The sequence below is a fragment of the Delphinus delphis genome, chromosome 11 (genome assembly GCF_949987515.2).
Source record: "Delphinus delphis chromosome 11, mDelDel1.2, whole genome shotgun sequence".
Classification (NCBI taxonomy): Eukaryota; Metazoa; Chordata; class Mammalia; order Artiodactyla; family Delphinidae; genus Delphinus; species Delphinus delphis.
The window spans coordinates 55,938,943-55,954,846 of record NC_082693.1 but is presented as its reverse complement, the minus strand read 5'-3'; the positions used below and the strand labels follow the sequence as shown (position 1 = coordinate 55,954,846).

Sequence of the window (15,904 nt, the reverse complement as noted above, 5' to 3'; positions counted from 1 at the left end):
AGAACTGTGGACTGGGACTTCCCTGGCGGTCCAGTGGTTAAGACTCCATGCTTCCAACTGCGGGGGGCGCAGGTTTGATCCCCGGCTGGGGAACTGGGATCCCACATGCCACGCAGCACGGCAAAAAAAAAAAAAAAAAAAAAAAAAAAAAGAACTGTGGATTGACATGACAATTGTGGGTTAGGTAAACTTTCTTTTTTTATTTTTATTTTTTAATTTTTTTGCAGTACGCGGGCCTCTCACTGTTGTGGCCTCTCCCGTCGCGGAGCACAGGCTCCGGACGCGCAGGCTCAGCGGCCATGGCTCACGGGCCCAGCCGCTCCGCGGCATGTGGGATCTTCCTGGACCGGGGCATGAACCCGTGTCCCCTGCATCGGCAGGCGGACTCTCAATCACTGCGCCACCAGGGAAGCCCAACTTTCTTTTTAAAGGGGCTATCTTGAAGATCATGACTCAAACTTTCGAGGAACTAAGGTAAGGTGACAGGCAGTGAAAGGAATCACAAAATGCAAAATTCTTAAATAAAAATTTAATGATTTTAATGTTGTCTATGTTACACATAACTTAAAAAGCTTTAAAAAAATTTAAAGTCCTTCAAGTAGAAGGAAAATGATACTATAAAGAAAGAAGGGAAGGAAGGAAAAAAACACAACCTCCTGGATTGATAGTGTCTTAGGCACTGGCAGAAGCAAACACAAATCCCCTTGGGAAAAATGTCTTTCCATCTAGTCCTCAAAGAAGTCACACAGATTTCTAAGAAACATAAAATGGTAACTTACACACCTACAAGGAATCAAGGTATCATAAGTGAGAACCAGAAGAAGCAAAAGACATGAGAATGATCTGTGGCAACTTTCAGCTGCTGGATTTATCACATATTAAACATAAGCATGTATAAAATGATTAAATAAATAAAAGAAGATATATTAGAGTCGAAATCTAAACAAAATAATGGTAAAAATGTGAAAAATAATGATAAATACGTGGGTATAGAAGACATAGACAAGATTAACGAACTTGATCTAATGGAAACAGAGCAATACACCTGTCAACTGGTCAATATGCATTTTGTTCAAGTAAGTAAACAAATAATTGATATCATACTGATCACATTCTCTAGCTACAGCAGAATATGTGAGAAGTCAGCAATATGAAGATAATTAGAAAAGCCTCATAAGTTTGGAAAATTAAAAACACTTAAGACTAAAGAACAGTAAAACAAAACCTAAGGAATAAAAGGAAATATCAATAACTTAAAGAGTATAAATTGATGAGTATAAAACAATAAATTTAAAGCAAGGGTGACAAATAAGATGAAAAGGCACACAGTCAACAATCTTACGGATGAAAAAAGGTGCTAAAAATATTTAAGAATATTTAAATATAAATATTTAATATAAATATTTAAATAGGTAGCATTATGAATAATTTCTTAATCCTGATAAAGAATATCTACCAAAAAAACCCAAAACCTGCATCAAACATCATATTTACTGGTGATAAAGTTTGTAAGACAAGTAACAAGAGAAAGATTCCTACTACTAACACTTCTACTCAACCTTGTATCAGAAATATGAGTGCGTTCTGAAAAGAAACGCAAGTTCCAAAAATTGTAAAGTATCAAAACTGGAATTTCCAGATGATATATTTATTTACATGAAAGAACCTACCCCACAAATAACCTACAGATAAATTATAAGAATAAAAATTTAGGGACTTCCCTGGTGGTCCAGTGGTAAAGAATCCACGTTCCAATGAAGGGGACACGCATTTGATCCCTGGTTGGGGAACTAAGATCCCACATGCCGTGAGGCAACTAAGCCCGAGCACAACTACTGAGCTCATGCCCCTCAACCAGAGAGCCTGCGAACCGCAAACTACAGAGCCCACGTACTCTGGACCCTGTGCGCCCTGGAGCCCGCGCACCACAACTAGAGAGAAGCCTGCACTCCCCGACAAAGAGCCCACACCACAACGGAAGATCTTGCATGCCTCAACGAAGACCCCGTGTGCCGCAACTAAGACCTGATGCAGCCAAAAAAACAGTAATCAAGTTTAAAAGTCAACTGTATGTCAATATAACAGTAACATCTATAAAATATAATTTTAAAAATACAATTTACCAAAAAAAAGCAACAAAAGTACTTATGTATAACTCTGACTAAAGATTTATAATTCCATTATTAAAAAAAATACAACTTTATTGAGAGAAAATACAGAAGACCTCAGTGTATGAATTCAGGGAGAGGAAGAATAACATAAACATATCATTTCTTCCCCAAATAAAAATGAAGTCAATAAAATTCCACTTGTAAACACAATGACTTTTTTTTTTCCAAATTCTAAATCTGTCACTGAACAAAAGGCCAAGAAAGTCAAGAAAATAATAAAGACCAAGGTGGAGAGACAGACACGAAGATTTAACACAAAGCTATAGTAGTTGAGAATGTGGGACACTGGTGCAGGCAGAGACAAACACATCAAAGTAATAAAATAGATATTTAATTTTCATAAAATTTGAGACTACGACATGGTTCAGAAAACTTCTCTAACTTCATAAAGCTCCTTCTGTTGTTTTCATGCAGTCTCTAAAAGTACAATGGCAAGTTTGCTGAGGTTTTCTTGTCTCTGTTCCCCTCTCCCACTTTAATCTGCTCCTTCTCTTTCCTCTGTCCCTGTTGTCCCTATCCTGCTCAATTTTGATTCCACTCCCAGAAACTTCTCAACAGGGTCCTGGAAGGGAGCACTGGTGGGTCAGTCTTGAGAGTTCAGAGCTAGGCAGCTCAAGTCACTTTAGGCCTCACCACAGGTCCCTTAACCCTGATCTAATAAAGTGGGCAAAACCTCCCCAATTTCAAATTGGCTAATCACACTTACCACTTTCAAAATGTCTCTTCACCACTTTGAGGTGCTTCTATGCCCAGGTCCATACACCCCAATGCTTCTATGTTCTCATGCATAAAAACTGATAAATTTAGGTCTTTTGTTAGACTTTCACCTGCTTATATTTTGAGGTTCATGGAGATATTTCATCCCCAGTTTTTGTTACAAATGTTTTCATGGGTTTTGGTTTTCTATCTAGTTGTTCTATTTTTATATGGGAATTCAGAAAAATTAAAAAAACAAAAAACTAAGCTGTCACCATCAGTGCAATCATCCCAGAATCTAAGTAAGGCCTGAGATATTTTAAAAGGTAACTATGCACCAGTGTTTTCTTAGGTCAGTCTCCCAAAGCAATAGAAATAAAAGCAAAAATAAACAAATGGGACCTAATCAAGCTTACAAGCTTTTGCACAGCAAACGAAACCATAAACAAAATGAAAAGACAACCTAGGGACTGTGAGAAAATATTTGTAAATGATGCAGCCGACAAGGGCTTAATTTCCAAAATATACAAACAGCTCATACAATTCAATAACAACAAAAAAATCAAATCAAAAAATGGGCAGAAGACCTAAATAGACATTTCTCCGAAGAAGACGTACAGATGGCCAATATGCACATGAAAAGATACTCATCATTGCTGATTACTAGAGTAATGCAAATCAAAACTACAATGAGGTACTACCTCACACCAATCAGAATAGCCATCATTAAAAAGTCTACAAATAATAAATGCTGGAGAGGGTGTGGAGAAAAGGGAACACTCTCACACTGTGGTGGGAATATAAATTGGTGCAGCCACTATGGAAAACACTATGGAGGTTCCTCAAGTTGCCATATGATCCAGGAATCCTACTCCTGGGTGTATACCCTGACAAAACTGTAATTCAAGAAGATACATGCACCCCCATGTTCATAGTAGCACTATTTACAATAGCCAAGACATGGAAACATCTGTCCATCAACAGATGAATGGATAAAGAAGATGTGGTACATATATGCAATGGAATACTATTCAGCCATAAAAAAGACTGAAATAATGCCATTTGCAGCAACATGGATGCAACTAGAGATCATCATACTAAGTCAGGCAGAAAGAGAAAGACAAATACCATATGATATCACTTAAATGTGGAATCTAAAATATGACACAAATGAACCTATCTATGAAAAAGAATCACAGACACAGAGAACAGACTGGTGGTTACCAAGGGGGCAGGGGTTGGGGGAGGGATGGAGTGGGAGGTTGGGGTTAGCAGATGTAAGCTTTTATATATATCGACATATACATTGATATATAGGTATATATATATCCAATAGGATGAATAAACATCAAGGTCCTACTGTATAGCACAGAGAATAATATTCAATATCCTATGATAAACTATAACGGAAAAGAGTATTTTTAAAAAAGTATATATATGTATAACTGAATCACTTTGCTGTACAGCAGTAATTAACACAACACTGTAAATCAACTATACTTCAATTAAAAAAATAGTAACTTTGCTTCTATATTTTCTGATTGATAGAAGTATCTACACTAATGTTTTCACTTTCTATTTAATGATGAACACATTCCATATTCATGATTGGGGCAAATTATTTAAATATAAAATGTATTTCTGAAAGAGAAAACAATATTTCACGTGTAAAAGCCTAGAGCTAAGTTCCCAAAGGAGCACCACAGTGAAGACAAAAGGATGCCGCCAGATATTTTAAATCTTCTCAGGGAACACGTCAGATATCAGATATCTGTCAGATATCAGATACCACCTGAACTACATAAGTGGTTTAGACCTAATTACTTAATTTAACAAAACTGTTAACATTTCACAGTGGCCCAGGGGCACTGTGAAAAAATTACGAAGATACTAAGGGTGCCATAGAACCATGTACCTTAGTGAAACCTGCTTTGTGGAAAACAAATGTCAGCTCATTTGATGATTTCAGAAGATGAGTAAAAAAGTATCAGAACATATAATGCATTCAAAGAAAGACCAACATTGTTAGCATCACGTAATAAACCAACCAATGAGGAACTTGGGAATTCATTTAATTTGATGTTTTTGGTTGGCCAGAGGAAGAAGAAAAAGATGAGCCATGAATGACAAATAAATGTCAAAATTTATTTGAAACAAATATTTAGGTCATGGAGTCAAAATAACTTTTGCAGCTGATAATATGATCGTGACATGAGCAGAAGCATCACATTTAAAGTGCAATTACAAAAGCGATCTCATTTTAGCAGGAATTGTATAACTGCAAGGGAAGACAACTTAACAGTCACCAATTTGAGTTTTTTATTCCCCTTCCTTCATCCTGTGGCTACAGCCATTTGTTTCCAAGAGTTTCAAGAGCAGTAAACTATGAACCAGTTCACTGATTTCAAGTACTTATTTTTGAACAAATTCCTTCCTCAGCTCACTCTTACTCACCTTAACCCAGGGCCAAACAGCAAGGATGTCTAAAGCCTCCGTCTTTCTGTTCTATGCGCTAGACCTATTCTGACAACTCTTGAATTGCTAAGTATTCATTTTTCAAAAATTCTTTTCCATTTTAAGTTTTCTTTTTATTATGCATCTTTAATGTACGTAATATATCAGATTCCAAGTGCTTTGATGCTGGTGCTGTTTTCAATCATACTAGAAGCTATCAAGAAAAGGTTATAAGCTACTATGTTACAACTATGACTCTAAGATATCATCAGTTGTAAAATACATCCTGATAGCAGAAAGATAAAAATTTTCAATAATGTGTTATCACTTATAATAAAAGAAATGGGGTACTTCACTGCTTGTTTACATTAAATTTTTACTGCAGTGCAAAAGAAAAAAATGTAATTTGTATACAGTATTGTACAATACTCTTGCATACTGAATGGAAGCACACGTACCAGATGAATTTGTATGTGCACCACTGATTGTTAAATAATTAGGAAACTTGTGTTTTAAATGCTTTACATTATGCAGAATTGTCAGATATCTGAAATGTCAGATAGGTGTTGAGTGTTTTAGCAATATCTGGGAAATTGTTTACGGTTTGGGGTGGGCTGGAAAGTCATTATTTCTTTTCCTATTCCAAATAACAGAATATAGGGAATCACTTTTCAAAAAATTGCCACATGATACATAAAGATGCACCTATATACTGAAATATATATGTAATAAAAATATAAAAACAAAAAGAATAAAACAAAATTCAAACAACGGAGTACTTCTGGGGAAGGAGGCAGTGGAAGGGTGGGACATGGAAATATCTCCATTAAGTACAATACTCAAGCTGTAGAAAAACGCATATTTGTTAAAAACAAAGACAACAAATCACATTTGCACCTATATAATCACTAGAAAAGATACACACTAAACTGTTAAAAGTAAAATTGTGAAGGTAAACTTTCACATTCTATAGCTCTGTAATTTAAAAAAACTAATAGAAAGGAAATAAAATAGTTAATGGCAGGGGGAGAGAGGAGGAAATAGCAATACAATCACTGCCATCATTCTCTGACAGGATACATTCCACAAAGTTAATGTGGTATTCTAGATAATGAGGTATTCTTAAGGAACATACAGACTAGGATGCATTAGATCTAGTTTATAAATAACATACACTGAACTAGCTAGCATATGATGTGATGACCTCAAAGTAGCATTCTAAAAATCTTGGAGATATATATATATAAGCGGCATTTTCCCCAGCACACTTTGCAGTTTCTTCCTGTCACCTCTTTCTTTGTTTTAATTTTATTGAAACAACATGCATTTGAACACCTATTATGTAACTGAAACCATGCTAGGTACAGGCAGTACCAAAATAAATATGGCTCCAGTTTTCAAGACGCTTGTAACATACAGTAGCACTGTCTAATACAACTCTGTGCAATAATGGAAAAGTTCTATATCTGCACTGTTCAATATGGTGGCCATTAACAGCATGTAACTATTGAGCATTTGAAATGTGGTCGATGTGACTGAGAAATTAAATTATTTTATTTTGTTTAAATGAATTTAAATACCACTTATGGCTAGTGCCTACGGTACTGGACAGCACGGGGTTACAGCAAGACAAGGAAAAATAAACATAACTACATTGTATCATGGTACACACTAAACTAGAAGTATGCACAAAAGCTACAAAAGCAAGGAGAAGGAATGCTGAAGCCCATCACAGAATGGCTTCTCAAAGTATTGATACCTAATTCTTGAATCATGGAAGAAAGGTGAGGCATTACATGAAGAGGAACCCAAACAAGTAAAGGCTTAAAGTGTAAAAGTGCATAGCATAGAGATTTAAAAGCAGTTTTATATTACTCAATGGAAAAACTTTTCCATTTATATTACTCAATAAGCAAACAGAGGAGACAATGGAAATAAAAGTATGCGGGGTCAGAATGTGCAAAGATTATATGTAATGTTTAGGAGCTCGTCTGCATTATATAACAGAGGGGAAGAAGGCACTGGTAAGTTAACCTGGTAATTAATATGGTTAAATTTGTGCATGCTCATAGTTGGAATAAATTAGTGTAAATTAGAGAAAGAAAAGAAAATTCTAGCTAAAAACTGGAGTTACATTTCCTTGGAAGACGCTTGACAATCTTTCTAAAAGAATAAACTATAAACCATTTACATAATTAAATTATCTCATCTGAACTAATATACCAGTCTGTCTTTGCAAATAAACTTCAATTACTCTAGTCATACTCAAAAAACTTTTAACTGGGCTTAAATTCGTAGTGACAAATGAAACACACAAAGTAGATACCAATAGAAAAATCAATACTTCAACCAACACCCATTTAAAAGTCATTAGGTTTTAGCACAAAGCTGAGGGAATGCACCTTCCCAAATGAGTTCCTAAGTCTTTAATCAAGTCCACAATGAAAGGAGAACTGGGGAAATTTTATCCTTTTTATTAAACTCTGGACTCTTAGCTTATTATTATCAGAATGCTTAAATAACACTATAAGACATCAAGTAACCTCCAAAAACAAAAGGCCTCAAAGATAAATTAATTAGTATAAACACAGCTACAAAGAAATCCTACTTTATCCATGAAAAACAACAAATAAAATTCCTCCAAAATGGAATTGTTAAAAATCCAGATCATTTCATCTCAGCATATACGAACTCTTAGTGCTACCAATATAAATATTAGTAATTTACCTACTATTCCTTTGAATTTCCCATATGCTCTTAATATACTCATCATAATTATCAGACAGGAAATTATATTTCTATACATGTATTTTTCAAAAGAGGTTTTTACAAATAATTTTACAATGGCAATTTAAACAAGTGTTTCCAAGAATATTTCAACATGCACTAATTGTCACTAAGTAACAAGAAAAGAGAAAGGGAAAATATTTTCAGGCAGAAGAACCCTAACCAAGAATGCATTTTCAGGTAAGCTAAAAGACCTGGATTATTTGTAAATAATGTGACCGAAACAGTGTGACTCTAAACCATTTTTTTAGAGTAGAATGAACAGGAATTAGGAAATCTCTTCATGTATAAAATATAATCTCCTTTTATTCCTTTCTTAAGTGTAAAATTTGGAATTCTTTATTAATATGATTCCATAAAGTAAATTAATCATACTGTGTGATCATACAAAAGTTCTGCTTACGCTTTACAAACTGGATTATAAACACTGAAAAGCCACACAATATAGAATCACAACATTCTTAAAATAATTTAGCAGAATCTATCAAAAGATACAACAACCCAAGTAGTGTAACCAATTAAAATCCTATGAGTCAAGGTAGTTGGAAGTGGTTGTGAGGCAGGAGTTACAGCAAGTATAAGTAATGAACAGAGGCCATGTTGATTAATTCTATAAAAACAATTCAGAACAGAAAAGGTTACAGGGAGAACTGATTCTGCATAGCCACAGCTTACTCTGGCTTATTAAAATTATAAAAATCTGGCAAGAAACTTCAGACATAAAATTAGGTCAAATTCTAGAAAGGTTAAATATGACACTACTTTTCATTATGGACAGTGCCCAAACCAGAACCTAAGTCTTGTGTTCAAAGGCTCTTTGTTATCTCACCATGAAGACCCATTTACAATTTTCTCCAATGTTCACTGTTCCAATCTGAGGGAAGAAAAGACTAACTGGGCTAAAATAATGATTAGAAGATAAATGGTTAGTTAACAAAAGCTGCTGCTATCACACTAGTTGCCTTCACAGCCTGGAGGGAACAAAACTTGTGGGTGGAAGGGAGAGAGGGAGGCTGGATATGTATTTGTGAAAGAAGCCTAAAGCTTATTCCTACTTAACTATGAACTACTGTGTATTCTGAGTCATTAGATAATTTGATATTAAATTATTATCAAATGAATAAAGCAGATTTTCTTTGAAAAAATTAAATTCAAATGTAAGAGTTTTTAAAATCACTATTTAATAGCACTATCTTTAAAATTCACCTTCTTTTAAAAGCTCAGAAAGAAAACAAGAATATTACACCTCAACCATCCTTTCAGCATCCTTACATATTTCATAGGGGATGGATATTATTAAATAACTTAATAAATGAGAAAACAAGAATCTAACATTATAAGGACAGCAAGCTAATGACAAATTCAATAGAATTGGGGTCTCTGAGTACCCTGGGATTTTCATTTCTATTTTTTCTATACTCTAACCAACTTTGTCTACATTCCTGTGATGCTCTAGTACCCCGAATAGATCCTAAGACTTCAGATTTAGTCTTCCAGAAATAATATGTATAAAAGCAATCAACATTTTGTTTTATGGAATACTAGCTCTGAATCCAGCCATGAAGTCATAAATTGTGTTTTAGATAATCTAAGTTTTGACACAGATATACACACCAGAAAAATTATGTTCTGACACTAAAAGAATATATATACATTTATTATAATAATATATATACATTATTTATAAGAATAAATATACATTTATATTATAAGCATGCTTTACTCTGAAAAATGTTCCCACTATTTCAACTGTCAAACCCAACATACGTTATTTTTAAAATTATAACCCCAATTTTTCAAACTCAGGTGTATCCAACCTGATTCCAATTAAATACAACATGTTAAACAGTTCATGTAACTATATGACCAACAGAAAAAAGGAAAAAAATTTTTGATCTTACCTGGTAGTTTCTTTTCTCAGATAATGTATGTCCATCAGTCCTCACCATAGAGTCGTGTCCTTTCCTCACAGTACTGGAGGCAATCAAATAGAACTGTCACTCAAGGGTCGTGTCACAGGAAGGACCGCCCACCAGTTCTCCCTCTAGAGTGGAATTATCCAAAAGCCGTCAAAATTACTAACATGTAAACATATGAACAGCAGCAAAAATATCCAATACGATACATAGAAAACAAAACCAAAAAGTACTCTTTTTATATCTTAATTGATCTTCCTCTTAACCATCCAGGGAGGGCTAGACTGGCAGACATTTTATTTGAGATAGAAGTTATTAAATATGAAAACCTTTCCCTTCCAATTAAAACTGTCTCCCAGACCTCACACATAGAAAGAAACTTACAGTGAATAAAAATGGAGTGGTCAAAAAATTCAGCCCTGAATTGACACATTTTTTTTCCTTTTAAATAAACATCCTCCTGTTAGTCTCAGAAATGTTCAATTAATTCAGATTCAGTCAACTAATTTCAAATCCCTCCCCTCAAAATGCTTATTTATACAGCCGCTATTCATTCAGTTTATGAGGTTTATTCCTATGCCATAAGATGGGAATTCATCCTATAATGTTAGGATGATTAACAGATGCAAACCTAACTCAATATTCTATTAAAATTTACTCCAATGAAGAGTAGCAACACATGTCAACTTTCTGGAAGCCTCTGTCCTTCAATCCTCCAATTTCATGCATGCTCTAATAGAATGTGCTTTTTTACATTAGGGCAGAAAAATAATGGTGCTTATTTCTTAACCTGGACAGAGCTAAATAAGTCCAAAATGACTAGGCACTGTAAACTTCAGGTACAAAAAAAAAAAAAAAAAAAAAAAACAATCACCGAAGCAGAGGTAATAGTCTCTAGAGATGCTAACTCAAGAACGTAAATTGAAAATGAAAGACCAAAAATTCAAAAGTGGTATCTACAAAGAATTTGTAAATAGTTGTTTTTAAGACTAAAGTCTTACTTTTACTTTTACCTAACTTTTAGTAAAATGTTTACCCCAGGAAAGTAGTAAGTTAGTATACCTACTGAACTAACAATAGTTGCTAACCACTAAAAACTATATTCAAATTTAGAGCAATTATTTAATATTAGACAAAATTTACTTTCAGAGAGGATAATAAAAACACCTAACTTAATTTCATAGGAAGTATGAATCAATTTTACTAAAACCAACAAACATGCACATACACATACACATGGATTACGTCTAAAAAGCAATCTAGTAAGAAGGTCAGAAAATTTTTCAAGGAAAACATTAAAAATTAATATTATTAGATTTAAATTTTAAAAAGAATTCATGTACTGAAAACCTACACTCCACCTCCTCTCTTATGCCTGATCACAAGTTAGCGGGTGCTATATACTTTTACTTAATTTTGACCATCTTGCATTGTAAATGTTTGGCTGAAATACTTCAGAGATGCCTGGCTCTATGGCAAAAATGTAAATGTGCATTACCAAATTTATATGTACTAGTGGAATTAAATACGTCTCTCTCAAAAGTAACAAAGGAGAAAGGTTTTTTAAAGCGTAAGTATATTTACTGCTATAAATATAATCTAGCAAGGAATTAGGTTATTCATAAAGAAAAACTATCTACTGAATTAGATGTTCAAGAATCGTTAAGTGACATACATTTAGCTCCAACTTAAATGTTCATGACTGTCACAAAATGAGAACAAACCTATTTATTATGCATCCTCTAAACAACATTAACCCTGTTTTAATGTATTTTATAATATTAAGAGAGGTTAAAACAGTACTTGCTTTACTATTAACATGTTCATGACAAGTCTGAATTCAATGGACAGTAAGTGTAAAATTTCAGTTTTTTCTTAGAAAATAAGCATGTTCTCCTTCTTAAATAAGATTAAGAATAAGTTTAAAGTCCATGCACTATCTTCCATTTGTACCAGTTTCATCAAAAGATATATTAGAAATCTAAAATCAGGCAAGGCTATTCTATTTTCAACAGCGTAACATTATATATATATATGAGATAATTAGGACTTTATATGCTAAATAATATAATTAAAAATATTTAATCTGTACATTTACCAGATTAAAAAAATATTAACTTTGGAATACTATGAATTTAGTACAAAAGTAAAGCTTGTTTTGTTTCTTTTGTTTCCCCATCTTGGGATAACTTCAAGTATTTCATGGCTTAGGGTTTCAAACAGCAGCCACTATAGGCATACCTCCAAGATACTGCAGGTTCAGTTCCAGATCACAGCAATAAAGCAAATACCACAATAAAGCAAGTCATACAAACTTTTTCGTTTCCCAACACACATAAGTTATGTTTACACTATACTGTAGTCTATTAAGTATACAATAGCATTATGTCTAAAAAAACAATGTACGTCCCTTAACTAAAAAACACTTTATTGTTAAAAAATGTTAACCGTCACTGGAGCCTCCAGTGAGTCATCACCTTTTTGCAATACTAACATCAAAGATCACCAATCACATATCACCAAAACAAATATTAGAATAATGAAAAAGTCTGTAATATTTCAAGAGTTCCAAAATGTGATGGAGACGTGAAGTGAGCAAATGCTGTTGGAAAAACAATACCCGCAGACCTGTCTGATGCAGGATTACCACAAACCTTCCATTTGTAAAAACACAATAGAATAATAAAGCACAATAAAGCAAAGTGCGGTTGTTAAGGGAACCACCGACAGAAACCGCCTGCCCTGGCCAGACACGACAGTAACCACTTGCTTGAGTTATCTTACAACAGGAGGTCCTGGTAAGGAACACAGAACTAACAAGCTACCACCAACCGGAAGAATTCGGGAAAGGTCAAAAGGAGAGGAGACACCAGTCCGTATGTCCTACCAACCTCCCAGAATCCTTCGCGCTGGAATCCATCTTGGCTTATCGACGCGTGCACCACCAGGAAGAACCTTGAGTCAGAATGATTGGCCAGAGACAACCCGGAAGCTAACCCCATCACCATAAAACCCAGAGACTGCGAGCCACGTGGTAGAGCAGTTCTCCTGGGTTCCCTTACCCTGCTGCTCTCCACATGGGCGCCCCTTCCCAATAAAGCCTCTTGCTTTGTCAGCCCATGTGTCTCCTCGGACAATTCATTTCAGAGTGTTAGACAAGAGCTCACTCTCGGGCCCTGGAAGGGAAGGGGTCCCCCTTCCTGCAACACAATGAAACAAGATGTATGCCTGTATGTGTTCTAACCAATATAGGAATCAACATTCTATATTGAACAATAACTAAAAATCATTATCTCCTTTCAGTAAACAAAGGGAAAAAGAAATTAAGGCACTCTTATTTTCTTCTGGGTAAACATGAAAAGCTAACATTTGTCACCACTATCTTATATTAAACAAAGATGTTCAATAACAGATTGTGTTGATACTCATCATATTAGGAATGAAAGGACAGTGAATAGATAAAAAAGGCTGTGAATATATGTGTGACACAGAGAATATGTGAAAAAAAGAAAACATGAGAGAGAACATGCACCCTAGGTACCTAAATTTATTAAAGTTTATGCACTGCTTTTCCCACAAAGTCCTATAAATATTTAAAAACTCAGAAAAGACAAATATTTATAAAACTAAAATGAAATTTTCTATAAGGCAGGGATACCTTCCAAGACAGAAAAACAGAGACTGTATTTACCTTCCTACCTTAGACAACTAGAAAACTAGAAAAAAATGTATGAAACAATGATTTTCAGACATTGAACACCATCTCAGGACAGAGATCATCCAGAGAACAAAACAAAAGTAAGCTCTACTGCCTGTAGAGTTACAAGGCTGAAACACAGGGAGGGGGTTAGGCGATGGAACCCAACTGGAGCACAACAGTCTCACTGAGTTAAGGAAAAAGAGTTCAGAGTTAGGGGAAACACCAAGACAGCCAGAATTTGCAGGGCAAATGGGGAGAAGGAAGCTGCAAAGAGCTCCAAAGATATGGAGAGAGATTCCCCTCAAGGTTTTAGCTAAGTAATGATCTGTTCATGCATGTGAAAAAACTACTGAATCTGAAGAAAAAGCCTCTGAAAAGGAGCAGGCAGAACAATCCCCAGAGCTCATGTTCCCATCAATGAGAGTAGGACCTTTTAACACACAGGGTACTGAATAGAGTTCAGAAGGTAATGAAAACCTCAGTAATGAAACCAAATAAGCTTTAAACTGAAGTATGTTCTTGACCAGCACCAACAGAGCTTAAAACCAAGCCTCAAAAAGATCAAAAGAATTCTAAGTACCATAACTGTACCCCTAAACAAAGCCCAACAATATTTAAAACAATACAACAAAACCATCATTAAATAATGTAAAATTAAATGTTTGGCATCCAATCAGAAACACTAGCCATGCAAAGAAGCAGGAAATACAACCGATAACAAGGTGAAATATAATAAATGGAAATAAACCTGCAATTATACAGATGATAGAATTAGTGGCTTAGAGAGGTATTGTAAATGTATTCCATACATTCAAGCAAATAAAGAAAACTATGAACATAGTACCAGAAAGGTAAGGTATCCACCTGCCAATGCAGGGGACGCAGGTTCCAGCCCTGGTCTGGGAAGATCCCACATGCCACGGAGCAACTAAGCCCATGCGCTACAACTACTTAGCCTATGCTCTAAGAGCCCGTGAGCCACAACTACTAAGCCCACGTGCCACAACTACTGAAGCCTGTGCACCTAGAGCCCATGCTCTGCAACAAGAGAAGCCACCGCAATAAGAAGCCCACGCACTGCAATGAAGAGTAGCCCCCTCTCGCCGCAACTAGAGAAAGCCCTGAGCAGCAACAAAGACCCAACTCAGCCAAAAATAAATAAATAATTATTTAAATTTTTTAAAAAATTAAAAGAAAAAAATTTCAAGGTATCAAAAATACCTAAGTTGGCAGAAAGAGGATTTTTTTTTATGGTGACAGAAAGGTTCTGTATCTTGCTTTTGGTGGTGGTGGTTATATGACTCTACACATGTGAAAAATACCACAGAATGATAAAAACATACAAAAAAGTGAATGCATGCAGAAAAGGGTAAAGTGAATTAATTTGCAGTCTAATAAGTTATACCGATTTCTGGTTTTGATAATGCACTACAGTTATGTAAGATGACATCACTGGAGGAAGATAGGTGATGGGCATATGGGACCTCCTTGTACTATTTTTGCATCTTATGAATTTATAATTATTTGAAAGTTAAAACATTTTTTAAAGGCTCAAACTGATCATCTAGAGATAAAAATTCAATATCTCTAATTAAACATGCATTGGATAGGATTAACAGCAGATTAGATACTCCAAAAGAAAAGCTTAATGAATTGAAGACATAGCAACAGAAAAAACTCCAAAATTAAACACTGTGAGAAAAGAGCCTAGAAAAAAAAAAAAAGGAACCATGGGACAATGAACAGTGAGATATCATCACTAGGGACAGTGAACTGTTGGGCGATATCAAGCAGTCTAAAATTAATGTAATTAGTATCCCAGAAAGAGTAAAAGAGCAGGAGGACAGGGAAAAAAGGCCAAACTTTCCCTAAATTTGTTGAGAACTATAAACTCACAGATCCAATAACTTCAACAACCTCTAAGGAGAACAAAAAAACACACCTCATCATTTGACAGTCAAACTACTGAGAAACAGTGATAGAGAAATCATAAAGCAGCCAGAAGGGGAAAAAAGAATACATAGAGAAAAAGAGAGAGAAATGATGGCAGACTTGTCACCAAAAACAATGCAAATCAGGGGAGAGGTAATCAAGTTTTTTTCTAGCCGTGAGGGGTGTGGGATCTCAGTTCCCAGACCAGGAGGGATTGAACCCTGGGGCCATGGCAGTGAAAGCCCAGA

General features: G+C 35.0%; 1 protein-coding gene across 4 annotated transcripts in view; it reads right to left on the bottom strand.

Moving 5' to 3' along the window:
• Positions 1 to 15,904, bottom strand: part of CNOT2 (CCR4-NOT transcription complex subunit 2) — a 112,037-nt gene that overhangs the window by 60,037 nt on the left and 36,096 nt on the right. For 3 of the 4 annotated variants that reach the window (XM_060025229.1, XM_060025228.1, XM_060025231.1), the window contains exon 2: positions 10,010 to 10,082. In XM_060025229.1, coding sequence (XP_059881212.1) covers positions 10,010 to 10,082 — 73 coding nt within the window. Of the gene's footprint in view, positions 1 to 10,009; positions 10,153 to 15,904 lie in introns of all 4 variants that reach the window. The other variant, XM_060025230.1, reaches the window with a different exon arrangement.